Source organism: Phalaenopsis equestris, unplaced genomic scaffold (assembly GCF_001263595.1).
Source record: "Phalaenopsis equestris unplaced genomic scaffold, ASM126359v1 Scaffold000255, whole genome shotgun sequence".
Lineage (NCBI taxonomy): Eukaryota > Viridiplantae > Streptophyta > Magnoliopsida > Asparagales > Orchidaceae > Phalaenopsis > Phalaenopsis equestris.
In genome coordinates, this window is record NW_018164697.1 from 834,416 (window position 1) to 853,784 (window position 19,369).

At 32.4% G+C, this 19,369-nt stretch overlaps 2 protein-coding genes across 2 annotated transcripts; one reads left to right on the forward strand and one right to left on the reverse strand.

The window, feature by feature from the left end:
- Positions 1-172: 172 nt before the first annotated feature.
- On the reverse strand, positions 173-10,475 carry LOC110024391 (ADP-ribosylation factor 3-like). The gene is made up of 8 exons (XM_020724323.1): positions 10,418-10,475; positions 10,170-10,340; positions 10,052-10,090; positions 9,886-9,948; positions 4,320-4,338; positions 3,472-3,583; positions 2,650-2,697; positions 173-435 (listed from the first exon to the last, which is right to left on the reverse strand). Exons 2-8 carry the CDS (start codon positions 10,270-10,272, stop codon positions 301-303), a joined length of 519 nt encoding a protein of 172 aa, XP_020579982.1. The 5' UTR covers positions 10,273-10,340; positions 10,418-10,475; the 3' UTR covers positions 173-300.
- Positions 10,476-15,097: 4,622 nt separating this feature from the next.
- Positions 15,098-18,756, forward strand: LOC110024372 (U-box domain-containing protein 6-like). The gene is given in 3 exon segments (XM_020724298.1): positions 15,098-15,580; positions 17,798-18,143; positions 18,146-18,756. Coding segments are annotated over 3 exon segments (1,050 nt in total). The 5' UTR covers positions 15,098-15,260; the 3' UTR covers positions 18,530-18,756.
- The last annotated feature ends 613 nt before the right edge of the window (positions 18,757-19,369 follow it).

Consider the following 19,369-nt stretch of genomic DNA (forward strand, 5'->3'; position numbering starts at 1 on the left):
CTATTTACAAAACTAGCCCTCGGTTGTTTTTTTTTTTTTTTTTTAGCATTTGCACATGCCATGATCAAATCATTTATCGTGAATTTTGATATTTGAGCAAATTTGAAAATGGATGAAAGAGGGTGCGAATTTGAAAATGAACAAGTGCTGCATATGTAAATGCCCCTATTTTTTATTATGGTTTCATATTTTATGTTTTCATTTCATATTTTTCATACTAATCGTGTCCCCTATTGATATCATATAGATCAACTCATGACAATGTTAGTGCCTTATGTTAGCAGAAGCTCATGCGGGTATTTACCAGTCCAAACCCTCAAAGAGACCTTCTCCCTTGATGGCTGAAGTTTTGAAGATGGCCCATTGGCGATTCCTTATCTTGTGAAGTTCTAAAGCCTCTGTTATTGCAGCATCATCAAGTGCTCCAGGAAGATCCTACATCCAGGTATGGGTAAACAAACAATATCTTGCAATGATGGGAAATATTTGAAGGATGATTTACATACATACCGCACAATTCCTAGCTATTTACATCTCTAACACTCGAACCTTAAATTTTACATTTTGCACCATCCAACCTATGGATGAAAAAGATGTATTTTATTTTTTAAAAGTTAGTAATAGTGGTATTTAGCTATTTACATATCTAACACTTGAACCTTAAATTTTACATTTTGCAACATTTTGCACCATCGAACCTATGGATGAAAAAGGTGTATTTTATTTTTTAAAAGTTAGTAATAGTGGTATTTGTGATGTGATGAGAAAAATGCAAGCGTTATAGATGTAAAAATTGATGTTTATGTATTAGATGTGTAAATACAAAAGAATTCGGCGGTATGTATGTAAATGCCCCCAAAGAAATATTTTCATCTATTTAGTTTAGATCTTACCCATGATCGATCAACAAAATGAATAAGAGTATAGGGACTAGTCTGCTATTTCATTATTTTTAATTGACCTACTACAATAATGTTATAATAGTTCATATATTACTGGTTAAAACAGCAAAGAGTTACTTAATTAGATCAAAGATGTGCTCTAAATATTTAGTGTATTTTTTACTGAATACTTTCTAATGTATTTATGCACCAAGTAAAAGAGAAAATCTCACTAATTTTAGCACCTTGGAATCACATAAATTTTTTTTTTTTGTAATATTTTACTTTGGAGTTGAAACCTGATTGGTAGATTGGTGAAGTTTTTTAAATATTTACATATATACCCTTCAATTCTTATGTATTTACATATCTGACAGCAAAACTTCAATTTTTACAAACACACCACCTTACCTATGCATGAAAATATCATGTTTCACTTTTTAAAAGTCAAAATCGTGGTATGTTTTATGTGTGGGAATTTAAGGTGGATGGTGTTAGATATGTAAATACATAGGAATTCGGTGGTATGTATGCAAATTCCCATTTTTAAAAATAGAAATAGCAATTTAAGGTGGATGGCAGGCAGATCGCTTCAGCAACTTCAAATCTGAATTTGTAATTTTCTGAACATAGGCAGATAAATCAGCATCCCATTCATTTTCTAGTGCAGTCATTAGCTTGTGAAAAATGGGAAAATAACAAGACATAAATGATAATTGACAGGTGAAATATAGATAAAATAGAGGCATAGATAGAAAGATCACAATTTCATCAACGTAGACGGCACTAATTAGAATTTTATCAAGAATAAGAATTTCCTATGTTTAGTAGTATTAGGATTTGATGATCCAAGAGAGAGAAGAAAATAACAGGAAATAAATATAAGGAAGAAGATACACTGCAGAATTGCAATTTTAAAATTATATGGAGAGAATTAAAAATATATAAAATTCTCTGCTTTAATTTTCTCCAAATATGTATGGATTAGCCTTTAAAGGCCTGTCAATAAGCTACAGAGATTAAAGGGACAGACGGTTTTACAAGCCTGCCCAACTCTTTTGGCTAGCCCTAGCTATTCTTTTTCCTGGAAAATAGCAAATATAATTGTATAATAAATGCAATCATATATTACTACCGTTACCACAAGGATGCCCAATTCGCTATAAGCTTTGAAAAATGATTACTAATACATTTCTACTAGCAGCAGGAAAAGCAGAGATGGAATGTCAAGAAGAGTCTATGTTTTCATGTCTTGTTCTATAAAATATCATAAAGGGGGCAAGATTTAGAAGCACATGGAAATATCTATATATATATATATAGGGCCATTTGCATACAAACCCGCCAATTCTTACGTATTTACATATCTAATGTCAAAATTTTGCCTTCTATATTTATACCACTTAAGTCATTCATATCACATAAAAAAAATACGACCATTTTACCTTAAAAAAAGATAATACATCATTTCATCCTTAGGTAAGGCGGCATGGCATGTATGTAAAAACTTGAAGTTTAGATGTTAGACATGTAAGCATAAGAATAGAGTGAACGTATGTAAATCTTCTGCAATAAATACCAGAAAACTTCTGCAACAGTAATCTAGTGCAGTTCATAGTTTGTATGAAAAAGAAAATTTTATTGTATAGCACCAGAAATGCTAGAAAAACCTAAGCAGAACAAGCTATTACAATAAAACTTATAGAAGAGCACGAGTAGAGGATATGACCTTCAAAAAATCTCAATAAAGCTGCAGTATAAATCTCACCTGCTTATTCGCATACACGAGCACAACCGAACCTTTTAGTTCATCTTCCTGGTAAGAAAGATCAAAAAGCATATCAATTAAGTAATTAGAAACAGAAGGAAATATAATTATAGAACTTCAGATAGTTTTTTTTCCCTAAATGTAATTTGTATTTATAGTCACTTTGATGAATATCAACTTTCGATAAAGCGCCTCATTTATTTTAGTTCCTTTGAATCAAATTTGACTTCACATCATCACACACAAAACTACAATGTTAATTTTCCTCTTGCCCATACCAACTTAACAAATTTGACAGTCATTCCTCCTGCCCATACCAGAAGTTACAACAACACAGGTTAAGCGAAGAATTTGCAGACGAAGTTGAAGAAAAAAGACATTTATATACATACCATCCAATTCCTATATATTTACGTATCTATTTATACCGCCCAAATTTTTTGTATCATATAAAAAACACCACTATTTAAACTTTTAAAAAGTGAAATACAGGTTTTCATGCATAAGGTGGCATATATGTAAATAATGAAGTGAAGGTGTCGGACATGTAAATACATAGAAATTATATGGTTGTATACAAATCTCCCACCAAAAAAAAAAAAAAAAAAAAAGGGCTAAAAAAATCCAGTGTAAAGTTTAAACAAGCATAATTTTTGTGCTTCACAAACAATGCCGAGATTGGTCAGAACGAATAGTCCGGCCAGCATGGAATTTTGAAACTTTACGTGTTAGATATGTAAATGCATAAGAATTGCGTGGTATGTATCTAAATATCCCTAAATACAAATGTTCATGAAAGCCGACATGAGATAGTTGGTGCACCTCCAAGATAGCATGAAATTCCTCCTTTGCTATCACCAATCTATCAGTGTCGCTTGAATCGACAACATATATAACGGCTTGAGTATTAGGAAAGTAGCATCTCCAGTATGGCCTGCATAAAGTAGTATATTGTTCTAAAAATTTAAATATTCATCTTTCGGATATGGTTTAAAATTCATCAAACAAAAGAAACAAAAAGATTAAATAATATTATGATTACGAAATAAAATTCAAAAAGAAAATAAATTGAGCACATGACATTTTCTTTAGTTTAGTTTGAAAATTTATATTTCAAAGAGAAGTTTAGATGATTTAAAAAAAAAAGATAAATAAAATTTTACTTTTGAAAAAGAACTTTGGATTGAAATGTAGACAAATGCTAAATTTCCATAAGCTCTACATCCTTTCAATTACAGCAATAAATAAAAGGAAGATTTGCAGACATACCACTTAATTCCTATGTATTTACATATACAGCACCTCATTTTTACATGAAAAGGTGCATTTCACTTTTTAGAAGTTTAAAGTGGTATTTTTGACGAGATATGTAAGTTTTGGTGTTAAATATGTAAATAAATAGGAACTGGGTGGAATGCATGTAAATGACCCTGGGATGAAAATATTCCCAGATTAGTCGCAGTTTTGAGAGCAGCAGCTAAGAAGTATGAATCTCATCATCCCATGTGCAATGAATAAACTTATCCGAGCATTGCAATAATCACCAGTATGCATAAAATTCCAATCACACATAGAAAAAATCAATATTAAGCAAAAGCCGTTTATTTCATGCGAGAGCAGATGTCTCAAATTTGTCAAATAAGGGTAAGCAAACAATTGGAATGACATACCTTATGCTTGTCTGCCCACCTGAAATAGAAGACAGCAAGAATCAGCTAAGAACAAGATGTTGAAGAAGCCAATAATAAAAAAAAAAAGGCAAATTTACATATGTAGCACACAATTCTTAGCTATTTACACAGCTCAAATCAAAACTTTCATATTACATATATAATGCTTTGTTGTTTTAAATCTATGCATTAGGTGTATTTCACTTTTAAAATGTGATAATACTGCTATTTTTTATGTGTTACTTAAAGATTTAAGTGCTATGTGCGTAATAAATATGAAAGTTAGGTGTGAGACAAGTAAATACATAATAGTTGTGTGCTATAAATGTAAATGCCCCAAAAAGGAATTTTCAAAGAATAATATCAATTGGTAATCCGTGAGGGTCTCCAACAAATAAGGCAAGTTAAATCATGAACAGCTTAAGTTGAGTTAGCCTGTCAACTGTATTAATTAAATCAAATAAATTGGGCATTGAACACACAATGCCACATATTTTAAGAGGCTAAATGGGTTTCATAGACATAAATGCACCTGAAAAGAAGGCTACATGCAAAAGACAACAAAAAAAGGCTACACAAAAGACTACAAAGAATATTTAAAGAAGTGTGAAATCATAAACGAGCGTTTCCCCTCTTTTTCTCTTTATAAAGGATTAAGCAATTTTAATAATTTGATGAACAATCTCCTCACATGTAAGTTGGAATTAGTCAGTGTTGTTAAAGCTTGATATTGCAGATAGCTCTTAGCTCTTATTATACATAAATGAATCTAAAGAATCTAGAAGTCATGCATGAATATCATGTACCCTTCATCTTAAAACTCAATAAGATACTAGATTTTCCTTACTCTCTCTCCAAACAATGCCTTCCCTCTCCGCCCGAGTACTTTTTTGACACCTTTCTCTCAACTTGGTTTTCCATAAAAATAAAGCCTTGGTTGTATCCATTAAGGAGGAGCTTTTAGAGAAGCTTAAAGCAAAATAGGGGAAGATTTAAGCTTAAGGCAAGAGGATTTATTCATCTATCAAGTTATAAGCTATTAATATTTTACCTCAATCAATCTCTCCAATCCTCTTTCTCCCAAGATTCATATCCAACATTTTTATAAGCTTTTGTTCTGATTCGAAACCTAAGTGATCATACTAGTCTACCTAACTTAGGCTTTGAATGGTAGTGTGAATGAAGAAAACTAGGCACATTACTAGTATGAATTTAAGGCACTTTAGCTAGGTTTTTGGAGTGAATCATTTATTTGCACAACCAATTGGGGTATTTATAGATATTTCACTGGCCTTTTATACTAAAGATTTTTGGTGGAAAGAAAAATAAAGATTAAATTTATCTCACCTAGCTTCACCTTGCTTTGAAATAGCTACTTGCTTGTAAATCATATGTAGAGATAGATAGAGAGGGAGATAGAGAGTTCAACTAGCACAAAAAGAAGGCTGGAGAGAGAAAGAAATGGTAGTCTATTCCATTAAGAGTATATATAATGTCAAGCTTAAACAATACATAATTCTCCAATTTACACAAAAAGGCGAGAAAGCATTATACTAACCAAATTGACATGTTTAAAACAAAGGTATAAAATTGGTAAACAAATGATTGGATGCTCATCTAATTAATTAGCTAATCAAACAACATGGAATAAGAAAGAAGGCAAGATGTCTAGTCACCCTTATCCAAATTAGGCATGTCATTCACTGAAGGTGATCTGTCCTTCAGTTGGCTCAAAGACTAATTTTATTGATGATGCCATCAAGCCATGCCAAATCACATTGAAGGTATATGATTTTATGATTTTCATCATCTCCTCAAGCAATACTTTGAGCTCTTTACTTTCTCTTCACATTATAATTTTTAATCCTTGCTACTATTATCAAATTGGATCTTTACCTCAACTGTTATAGCTTTGTTACTCACCTAAAATGTATTTTGTACCATAAAAGAGCTTCCATTCTAATTACATATTTCATTAAACCATAACTTTCCTCAAATAATATCTCTAGAGCAATTAATTACCTTGGAAACTGTGTTGTATTTTAGATGGAATCACCAGTGGTCCATTTTTTCTTCGTCATATTTGATGAGTAAAATTACACTTCAAAAGGTTATATGTAAGATTTGACATGACATAATCCTTCAACTTAGAAATACACAGTAAAGGTGCATTAAAAAATAACAAGTAGAAGCAATTCTTTGAAGTTTGAATGCCAAAATAATTATAAATGAACAAATATGTCCCAAAATGCACAAGCAAGTTATCAACTACCTCAACATCAACAATGCCATCATAATAAGGCAACTCCAACTTTGCATCTATCTCGAAAGGGCAACAGTGTGTCGTATGAGTTTTATGGATTCCTTTCAACATCTCTTCTACTCAATTTACTTGTTTCTCTTGTTAACCCTCCATAGTTTATAAGGTTTTAAGCAATAAAAAGTGTAATGCTTACAAAAAAAAAATAGTAAGATCTTATTTTCAAATTATATTTTTTCACCATTCTCTCAAATGTTTTTCCTAAATCTTCATAAGTGGTTATGGTGGTCTCTTTAATTGATATATGTTTTTCCATTATGATACAAATGTAATCTAAAATCTAGGTCATGGCATTGATCATCTAAGTTAAGCTTTGGATGGAAGTGTGGATAAAGCAGAGTAGGCTCTTAAGTAGCCTAATTTTATGAATATGTAACTAGGCATTTATGATATATCTTTCATTGCACGACCGAGAAGAATTAAATATGCCAGTTCGAATAAGGTCAGCAAATGAGTTTAGAACTAGAGTTGAATAGAATCATCCTCAAATGATAATGAACAGAAACACATCTTATACATTAGATATTTCCTTTACATTACTTTACTTTTGCTCAGTTCTTAGCTCTCAAGGGTAGAGATAAAAGAAAGGAGGAAAAAATAGATCAATACAAGAGAGGTTCCAACACAAGAGAAAGAGGTTCCATTGTGTTGATAAAGCAAAGGTAATAATGTAAATGTTAAATTGGGAGTAAATCAAATGTCATGGCCTACAGCTACAACATTATCATATTTGTAAAAGGAGGATACAAAGCATTAACAATATTGACTATTTCAAATTTATAATAAAAGGTCATTAGATACCTATTTAAATGGCTCATAAAATTGATTAATCTAAAAAATTTTGTAGTTTTCATGCAACTTTAATATATTTCCATGGGACATTCACAAAACTTAAATTAGCTTAAATTAGTGGTCGAGCTAGCCAAAAATAGTCAACACAGATGCATTTGACATGAAGTGGTCTAGCTCGACCAACTAAGAAAATAAGTGAAGAGCCTCTTAAACCTTAATCTACTCCAATTTATGCTTCAACCTAAATTATCCACTAAGCTATTTCAAATCTAAATTAGTTGAAAGCTACTTTAAAATTCAATCCATCAGCAAGTTTCTTTAGACTTGTCATTAAACCATCAAAACATGTTTTAAGTAGATCAATGTATGATCATTTCATCTACTCTTTAAGTTAAGATCATCAAAATCCATAGCGAGAAGGATCAATAAAACCTTTAATCACATATTTGGATCACTTTTAATATCAAAGTAAATAAAAAAAAAATAGTAAAATACCTACACAAGTTTCTAGGCTAAACCACAACAGTAATTTAATTTAGATATAAAACATCAATTATAAAAGAAACTATAGAATCGAAAAGCAAAAGCAAATTTACCATGAAAGTTGGTTACTAAGAATGGATCTAATACTAGTTAATCTTGTAAAATAGACTGGTATTTTGTTGGAGACAAAAAAGAAAGTGATTAAGACTCAAATAGTGCGTCTGTTTAACTGCAATAGGAAATCTCAAGTATCCCAAAAGTTCATGGACCAAAAAATAGCACAAGAGAATAGTAAGTACTCAAAGCAATGAGAGAATGGCCCAAAATGATACAGAATAGAATACTTCTTTAAGATTAATTAGAATTATTTAATGAATTTTTAAAATTTATAATAATTTATTTGATTTTAGCTTGAAAAGATAAAACATGTTAAGGGTTATCTATTATTAAATATGTTCATGGTTATCATTTATTAGTTTGTTAAACTACTATGTTCATGGTTATCATTTTCCCCTTCTCTTTCTTATCCCACTAACTTCCTCACTGTATTTCTTCCCATCTGACTAATACACACCTTCTCTTTCCTAGCTCTAATAAGTTCTCCAGTGTAACTTGGCATCTCCTCCTCTCACTCTAAAATATTGACTATAATGTACATCTCAAAGAATTTTGATACTCCCACATCCTTGCATGTATACTTCAGAGATTCCACTCCATCAGAAACTTTAATGGGAAAGACCATACTGTCTCTAACTGAGAGAATAAGAGGAGGAGAAGAAGGAATTTCATACAAGTTTTTTGTATCACCTGAAACTTGAACCACTAATTAGGGTTTTGGGGATCATGCCATCTACTAAAATTTAGTATCAAAATAATCATCAACTACAATAATTGTTAAAAAAAATCAAACACACCCAGAAAACCAAAGCATTTATGCTTCAAAAGAAGGATTTACTTCCACATTTCAATTTGTAATCAAGGAAATAGACTAAGGGGGTGTTGGTAGTGCCTTTAATAGGAATTATCACCAGATTTACTAAATCCAACCAATTGCAAAGATGCAGGAGATCCATTGATTTATGAATTTTCGGATTCAAGGTTCTAAATTTTGCCTTTGATTCGGCTTAAATCCTGATTTACTAAATCCAAACATATAGGATAGATTTAACGGATTTACAATTTACAAATTTACTAAATCCTACTAACGCTAAATCTTACTTGTAACCAAACACTATATATATGGCTAGAAACATACACCACCTTTGCATAGAAATTCAAAGAGAATAGTTGTTGTAGTCCTCAAACTAAGATCTGAATCAGGAATAATATCAAAACGTATTGGTATCAGATTTCGATCAATTGCTTCTCTTACATGATGAGTATTTGGTTTACAAGATCAATGGATTCTTCCTTACTGCATGAGGAACTAGAAAATATGTTGATAGCCAAAAATGCCATAAATCATAAGATACTAATTACAATGCCAAAAAGGGTAGACAAAACACATGGATGTTCAAGCACAACAATATATACACCACACAATTACTATGTATTTACATATCTCAGGGTAGACAAAACACATGGATGTTGAAGCACAACAATATATACACCACACAATTCCTATGTATTTACATATCTAACACCTAAACATTCATATTTACACACATACCACTCAAATTTTTAGCATCACATAAAAAAATACCACCATCACTACCATTTTAAAGTAAAACACCTTCTCAAGAATATGTCTATGACACTAAATTAAGTGTAAGCATCAAATTTTGGGTGTTAGATACGTAAATACATTAGAATTGTGTGGTAATTCGGTATGTGTTTCAATCATGGCCTTTAAAGCAAGATAACAATGCTGGAAAATTCTAAAAAACCTTAACAGAACAACACAAATATAAAATTATGAATCCTAATATTGAGTAAAAGAAGACAAAAAAAAAAAAAGAAGTGATGACGTACCCAGATCCCAAACCTGTAATTTAATATTATTGTACTGGACGGTTTCCACATTGAATCCAATCGCTAATCAGTAAGAAAAGATGAAAAAAAAAATTTACAACAGTTAGCACAGCCTAATCGCAGCGATCAACGCAACTGAGAATTTGATCTTAATTCATAAACATACTTGGGATCGTAGAGACCACCTCACCCATCTGTAGCCGATCTGTATAAAGAAAACCATCAACTTATAAAAAACAAAATCCGTGAATAACTAAGATATTGAATCGAGAGTGAGGAGGTACACAGTATAGTAGTTTTTCCGGCATTGTCGAGCCCGAGCACGAGGATTCGAGCCTCCCGGTTGCCGAAGATGGCGGAGAGCAGCCGAGTAAACACTATGCCCATAGCTGTTAATCAGGGATCGGATCTCGCAGCTTGGATCCGCGAACACCGATTCCGATTTCGGCAAAAACCTATTCAATAACAGCGAGATGATCGACAAGGAAGATAAACAGTAGAAATGAGGGAGACGGAGGGGGAGGAGGCCGACCTAGCAGAGCGGAATTACGACGGTTGCTACGCCATTGTAGCTTAGCCGTTCTCTTCCGTTGGGGAAATATAATTGTTTGTTTGCTTAGTGGTAGTTAGTTGGTTGTCTCAATTAAATTGTAGTCACTTTAGAATATTGAAACAAGTTATATTTATGACTAAAAATTTGCACATTTGTATGTATATACTCTTTGTAATATAGTTATCAGTATTTTCAGCTTCTTCCTTGTCATAATAATATAGCAATATGAACGAACGAGTGATCGTCAAGGTTTTATTGATGATGGTGAGTGCTCTCTCTCTCTCTCTCTCTCATTTGAGATGTGAATTGTTGTGCTCTTAAAAATTAGCATTTTGGAAGTTATTAGCATCTACATTAGTAATTATCTTTCTATGTTGCTAGCAGTTGATTAAGAGTCTATTTGAGACAGTATTCCGCTTGTTTTGCTTTTTAAACAGCCACCACAATTCTGATCGGGAAATTGCTTTCTTGTTGATTTTCTTAGAAATTAGGGTTTAGGGTAGATGTAGCAAAATGGCGATTCTCATGATCTGCTATTAGCTAAGCCAAAATACGTAATCCATCCCTAAGATTGAGCTAAATATTACCAAACATAAATAAATCATTGCACTTAATTCAATTGATCAATCAAAAGAAGGCATTTTAAACACATAACTATCCTTTCTCAAATTGCCCATACGTGACTTGAATCAACTTTTGGCCAAACCTGAATTAAATATAACCCAATGGGTCAATTAATGTTTCAATAACACTGCAATGGCTCAATCATGTATAATTTAACATTGGATGTATAGCTAAGCCAAAATTCTACTTGTTTTGCTTTTTAAAGCGCCACCACAATTTTGATCGGGGAATTACTTTCTTGTTGTTTTTTTTTAGAAATTAGGGTTTAGGGTAGATGTAGCAAAATGACAATTCTCATAATCTCCTATTAGCTAAGCCAAAATACGTAATCCATCCCTAAGATGGAGCTAAATATTACCAAACACAAATAAATCATTGCACTTAATTCAATTGATCAATCAAAAGAAGGCATTTTAAACACATAACTATCCTTTCTCAAATTGCCCATATGTGACTTGAATCAACTTTTGGCCAAACCTGAATTAAATATAACCCAATGGGTCAATTAATGTTTCAATAACACTGCAATGGTTCAATCATGTATAATTTAACATTGGATCACCTAATTAATTTTTTGGTCTTGAGTTTGACTAAAACCAAACACATTTGCCCTAACTCATGCACTTAGTTGTTCATTTTGGGCCAATTAGTCAACATATTTATTTTATGGAGCCATTGATAAATCAAGCTAAATTGATCAATGGACAAACTTAGATCATGGTTAAGCTCAATCTAACCCATTGTAACTAAGGTAGACCCACTAGGACCAAACTTTATAGTTAATATGTTGAAATTACCAAATGGTTCTAGTAGATCCCAAAAGGGAAACCATAACTTTTTTTGTGTCGAATTAAATATTGGATTAGCATGATTGATCCTTTGAATTCAAGTTAACTTAACCAATAGGACCTCAACCTTCAAATGGTCCATATTAATCAAACTCAATCCTTTAAGTAAGCCTCAATGGGCTAGTCATGTTATAATCATTAAGCCCAAATGACTAATGATTAGGCTCATTATTCCATCAACTTTTCATTGATTTGATATGAACCTTTAAGGTCATTTTGATCAAATCAGCCTCATTTAACTCTTGCAATATTATTCAATTTGTTACTTATATTCTAAAAATACACACTTGGCAAATATATTTATCAAATTCTCAGTTGAATCAAGAGCAACCTAATTAAATCCAATTTGACCCATTATGATCAATTTGACCAATTTGATTAGATTGACCTCATCCAAGCCATTCGATTGAACTGGTTGATGGTCTAATCTAAGAGGAATATTGGTCGTGGTTGCTATAAATATAAAATATTTTAGTTAATATAATTGAATTTTTCTCTCCATCCAGCTCTGCATAATGCGATTCATTGTAATATATGGCTATTCTATTTATATCCAATATTTCTTTAATGATTATCCAAACAACATATTTTAAGGACTTCATTCAAAACTAATATTCCACCATTCCTTATTTTGTTGGCCTAATATTTAATGTTCAAATCTCTATACTAAATCAAAACAAATATCATCTTAATAACTATCATGTCCCTATTAACAATAAACTCTATATATGACATTATAACAACACTCTTAATCTCACTGATACATATTAGTTGAAGTGATGTGCCAATGTGATAAACATATCTATAAAAAAAAATATTTCCATTAGCTCACATGCTACCCAAAACTCTTTAGAAATAAAAGCCTTTATGGTTAATTACATCTTAAAGATGATGTACAGAGCTCTGGTAATTAAGATTTTTTATTATGATAAAAAAAAGCTATAACATTATAATTGGATAACATAATCAAATCATATAATCTTCTAAGTTGATTATGTTGGCCCAACAAAACAAAAATGAAAGATAGTGTAATGTCATTTCAAAAGCCCACTTAACAATATTAGGTATTCTAAAATGAATTTTAGAGGGGCTATTTGTTAACAACTGAGTATTCTCTTAAAACTAGGTTCAAATTTCATTTAAGTTGTTAAATTAAGAGTGGGGTAGTTATGAGAAAACTTAAGGGTTTTTTGGAATCATTTTAATTAAAAATATAATATTCTTAATATCAATTTTTTTTTAAAAACTTTTGAAACATATATAAAACATATTTTTTTCTTAAATATATATATATATGAAGGTGGAAGTGTGGAACCATAACTTATAAAAATGGGCTATGAGTATTTAAGTTTAAGACTTTATATCTTGATAAAAAAGATTAAAATTATTATAAAATAAAAATATAGTTAATATTAAATTATTGTTAAGTGAAAATATCATTAATTTAATTTTTAAACAGTGTTGCATTTTTTTTTATGCACAGTAACATCGAATATAAGTGAAAATTAATGAGAAAATATTATATCTAGACACTGCAGACCTGAACGCCCACTACCGGCCACCACGTCACGATACATCTCATCGGGGGGTGATGTGGCGGCCGGTGGTTGGCCGTGCAGACATCCGGATGCATTATTTTTCGAAAATTTAAGGGATATTTATATACATATCACAAAATTCTTATATATTTAAAGCACAAAAATAAAGGGATTAAATATAAAATTTTATATTTTATCCCCGATTTAGAAAGTTGTACATTATAATGTCCTTTTATGTACTTGGACATTTTGCTCAGCAGTTCTTTGGGTTGGCTGACTGAGCTGGTTTCGGTCGGCTTTTGATTGTTCAAAGGAATGGCCTTTGAATAGTAAGTCGGTCGGTGCTTGTGTGAGGTAGACGACCACCTTTCGGGCGGCCGATCGACTTGCCTGATTGTTATTCTTTCGAGATCTCTTTTGATCTTCAAGGGTTCTATTAAGAAAATTTTGTGTTGATACTTGTTTAATTATTGGAGCCGTTAGACTTTTGACCAACCGTTTCTTTAAGAGGGATTATTTTGGATGATTGTACATTGTTGGTAGTTGGTTGGATTACTGAGACCTTGTAATTTTCATTAGAAAGATCTTCATCATATTTTTTTTTGATCTGAATCATTAGATTATCTAGAGATTCATGCCGATACATTTTTTTTTTTGGCAAACAATATGCACAATATGCAAGTATAAAAGTGTATGTTTGAGATATTTATGTCTGCTCCCAAAAAGAACAAATTATCCAAAAAGTTAAGCGGAAATGGGCTATGAGTATTCAAGTTTAAAACTTCATATCCTTGGTAAGAAAAGATTAAAATTATTATAAAATGAAAATATAGTTAATATTAAATTATTGTTAAGTGAAAATATCATTAATTTAAATTTTAAACAGTGTTACATTTTTTTATGCACGATAACATTGAATATAAGTGAAAATTAATGAGAAAATATTATATCTAGACACCGCAGGCCTGAACGCCCACTACCGGCCACCACGTCGCTATACATCTCATCGGGGGGGCGATGTAACGGCCAGTGGTTGGTCGTGCAGACATCCGGATGCATTATTTTTTCGAAAATTTAAGGGATTTTTTTAAACATATCACAAAACTCTTATATATTTAAAGCACAAAAATATTATATATAAAAGGGATAAATGATTTAGAAAGTTTTACATTATAATGTCCTTTTATGTACTTGGACATTTTGCTCGGCGGTTCTTTGGGTTGGCTGACTGAGCTGGTTTCGGTCGGCTTTTGATTGTTCAAAGGAATGGCCTTTGAATAGTAAGTCGGTCGGTGCTTGTGTGAGGTAGATGATTACCTCTCGAGCGGCTGATCGACTTGCCTGATTGTTATTCTTTTGAGATCTCTTTTGATCTTGAGGGGATCTATTAAGAAAATTTTACGTTGATGTTTGTTAGACTTTTGACCGACCGTTTCTTTAAGAGGGATTATTTGGGATGATTGTACATTGTTGGTAGCCGATTGGATTACTGAGACCCTGTAGATTTTCGTTAGAAAGATCTTCATCATATCTTTTTTTGATCTGGATCATTAGATTATCTAGAGATTGATGCCGATACATTTGGCAAACAATATGCAAGTATAAAAGTGTATGTTTGAGATATTTATGTGTGCTGCATATATAAATTTCCCAAAAAGAACAAATTATCCAAAAAGTTAAGCGGCCGCTTCGGGGATTCTATCCACCGCGAAAACCCCCGCGGTTTCCGTTCCCCGAAGCCTTAAGAAGATGAGAACAGAAGAGAATTCGAGCTCATAGAGGGAAAGCAGAAGAAGGAGAAGCGCCGTGGAGATGTGCCAGAACCCTAACCCTACCTTCGGGCCGTGCTCTAATAACATCCCTAGCCCCAGCAGCTCAAAGGAGGATCGGGAGCTTAGAAGACAAGTACAGGTGAAAGAGTTCGCGCTGGTTCTCGCCAATGGTGATGCGGCCGTGCGAGCTCAGGCCGCTCGGGATATACGCAAGATAGTTCGTGGATCGCCCAGAAGGCGCTCGGTTTTCGGTGTTCCCGCGATCATTCAGCCTCTTGCGGACATGCTCCAATCTGCGGATCACGGCTCGAGAGAGTCGGCACTCCTTGCGCTCCTCAACATGGCAGTTCGCAATGAACAGTGAGTGAGCATTTTCGTTTGTTCTTGATTGATGTTGCAGAAATTGTTTTGCATTTTTTGAAATTGTAGGGGCTGATTTGAAGATAGTTTGGTTTGTAATTATAATGTTATTAAGTTGGTATGTGTGTGCTTGCCAATCTTTACTTTCACATGAAAAATAGAACTATTATTACCACTTTTGAAAAGTCAATTACGTCTTTTCATGAGGATTAAAGCGCCAAAGTGCCATGTCTGTGAAATTAAGTGTAATATACGTTAAATACTTGAGAATTGTATGCTATTTATGTGATTTTCCCTATATATATTTGGAGGGAGATTGTGTTTTACAGGGTGTAGTGCAATGGTGGTTGAGATTGAATAAATAGGGAGGGAGAAAGATTTTGGACTTGTTTATTTTTAAGTTTTAATTTCAAAGGTGAATATGAGGAGAGATTTAGGAAAAAGGGAGGCACTTGATGCACACCTAGTGTGTGCATTCTTGAAGTTGGTAAGGCTTTTTTTACGCAGAAAAGAACATTACTTTTTCTTTATCTACAATCATGGTAATCTAGGCAACATTGATGTACCTAAAGATGTGTCAACCTCAATCAACCTATCCTTAAAATCATCTTTGCCTTGGTATCTTTGTTGATTTGGTAGGACTCTCTTGGAGACTATAAAAGATTTTTTTTTTTAATTTATAAATATTATTATAAGTTAGAAATTCTTTAGAAAAATTTGTTGCAAAACATATGAAAAATAAAAAATAGAGTGGGCTATTTTCAATAAATTAATATGGTGGGTGAGAAATTTTTAAATTGTAATTATTCAAAGATTTGGAGATGATATAATATGAATAAGAAATTGAAATGTGAACTTTTCTTGTTTATTAATGGGGTTTATGGTATAATTTTAAATTTTGCATATCGTGAAATTATATAAATCATATTTTGCTTCCTTTGATTTATGCTTTTGAGGGCTAGGCAGGTCTTAATGAAGGAGATGGTGAGGATTATAATTCAAATGATTGCACTTGCCGTGATTTCTTCTAGTGGTTGTTTGTTTACAAGTATTTTGAGTATCATTTCATTCAAAATATTTAGGTTTTACTTTTTTTAATCGTTTGGTTGAGTATGAAGGAAACCCAACGTATTTTTACAGTGTGTTTTGAATGTCTCACATTTTTTTTTTATTTCGAGTGTATAATAAACTTAGTTTTCTTTAGTGTATTAAACTCCAACGTGTGAAGCAGCAGAAAAGTCATGCAATTAATTTAAGGCTAAGGCTCATAAATTGCACATTTAGTGTTTACATAGATAAATAAAATGGTTGTAGCTATATGTTAGATTATTCCTTTAGTTAGGAAATTCATGTAACGCATGAATATTAGTAGGTTTTCTCATGCACACATAAACCCTTCATTGCGGATATTTGGTTTTATTCTTTAGAACATTAGGAAGAAAGTCAAATTTTATAACTTTTAAGATATCATACTCATTAAGTTATTCATGGACAAATATCCATATCAAGCATGAAATCATGCTATTCAACTCAATAACTACTTTTAAAAGTATACTTACAATGTTGCTCATAACTAATGGTTTATAACCTAATCTTGGATGAGCACATAGAAAATGCTCCCTTTTCATTTTAGGGTGGCAATAGTGCACCGAATCCCATCAAAATTATACTAATGTTATTAGGATGGGTGTCCTTCTAGGAAGCCCTTCTGTTGCACCCCTTCTTTTTTACCCCACTTAGTGAGATAAAAGGCTTGTTGTTATTGTTATGCAAGATCTTTATGATTCTTTCAAGTGTTTTTTTTTGTTAATCATGAAAAGTAAACAGTTGCATTTTTTTTTATCCTCACAATAATTGTGATAAATGCATTGACTCAATTATTTAATCAAAATCTAAAGAGTTTTTGATTCAGCACTTAACCTTGCGAAAGATTATTGCTTTATCAAAAGTAATCCCTATGCCGCTCATTTCTTATGTATTTACATTTATGCCCACATCTTTCATATCACATATAAAATACCTCCATTTTAACTCTTAAAAGTTGAAATAAACATTTTCAAGCATGTAGTAAAAATTGAAGTTTTTCTATGTGAATATATAAGAATTGACTGGTATGTATTTAAATACACACACACACACTCAAATGTTGGATAAAATTTTATTCTTTTAATATCTCAAAACCTATTGCTTCTAAACACGTTCATGATTGTCTTTCAGAAACAAGGAAAAGATAGTTTCAAGCGGGGCTGTTCCTCTCCTCATCGAAATGCTCAGGTCCGATAACATCCTTAGAGATACAGCCACTGCCGCAATCCTCACTCTATCATCTTCAAAACCCAATAAACCAATCATTGCTGCCGCCGGCGCAATCCCTCTCCTTGTCAACATTCTAACTTCCGGAACTATTCAGGGCCGCGTCGACGCCGTGACCACTCTTCACAACCTCTCCAATCATTTCGAAAACACCGACAATCTTTTCCTCTCCGTCGACGCCGTTATCCCCCTCCTCGCCCTCCTCAAAGACAGCAAAAAGAACTCTAAATTTGCCGACAAAGCCACCGCTCTCTTCTATCCATTCTTTCTGAATCAGAAGAAGGCAGATTCACTATCTCGGAAGTGAAAGGTGGGATTCTGACTCTGGTCGAAACCGTGGAAGAAGGTTCGTTGATTAGTACAGAGCATGCGGTTAGTGTTCTTCTTTCGCTGTGTCAGAGCAGCAGGGAGAAATACAGAGAATTGATTCTGAATGAAGGACCTATTCCAGGTCTCCTTTTGTTAACAGTGGAGGGGACAAGGAAGGCTTGCAATCTTTCTCATGAGCTTCTAAGGCTGCTGAGATGTGATTCAGAGTCAAGGGAGGTGGGATCTGAGGGTTTTGGAACTATTGATTGTGCTGTTGATGGAGCTTATGATGAGGTTGAAGAAACTGCAAAAACAAAAATGATTTGAAGATTTTCGGCTAAGTGTGGCAAGAAATAATCCAAAGCCATGATTGATGATAAGTGGTTTGGATCTCCCAACTCAAATAAATGTCTTAACTTCTGGCAGGCAATGCAATGTTCAGGATTTGTATATTTTGATTTGGTTATATTGTTTTTTTGTTCATTATTGTTCTTTGGTGTTTGTAAGGTGCATTGTAAAGTGATGAATGGAATGGTAGGATATTCTCATTTAAATTTAGGATATTTGTTTGATTTTTAAATTGTGCACTACAAGTTTTTAAAAATTATTTAAGGGCTTGATCTGAATTTGATTTTACTCGAATTGGACTGACATTGATATAGTCAGATCTATCTTGTTTGTCAAGCTGACCAGGTGCACTACAAGTTTTTAAAAATTATTTAAAGGCTTGATCTGGGTTTGATTTTACTCGAATTTGACTAACATTGGTATAGTCAGATCTATCTTGTTTGTCAAGCTGACCAGTTTGACCGTAGGTTTACAAAATCAAAATTCTGAATAATTTTTAATTAAAATTGAATTATTTTTGCATAAAAAATTATCTTAAAAGTTAAAATTTTCAACAATATTCTCAATTAACATTTCTTGATGATGAAAAAGTTTTGAGCAACTGCAAGTTAATTAAACCACCAATTTAAGATCACATTCAAGGAATTTGATATCTTCTTAACTGTTCAAGTCAAACATTTGAAGATTTACATAAATACCACTCAAGTTTTATGCATTTACATATGTAAAACCCAAATTTTAATTAATACATTGCGATTTGTGAGCTTGCATTTATCAATAAATAAATTAGAAGCTGAGTCTTCCCACTTCGCCTGTAAT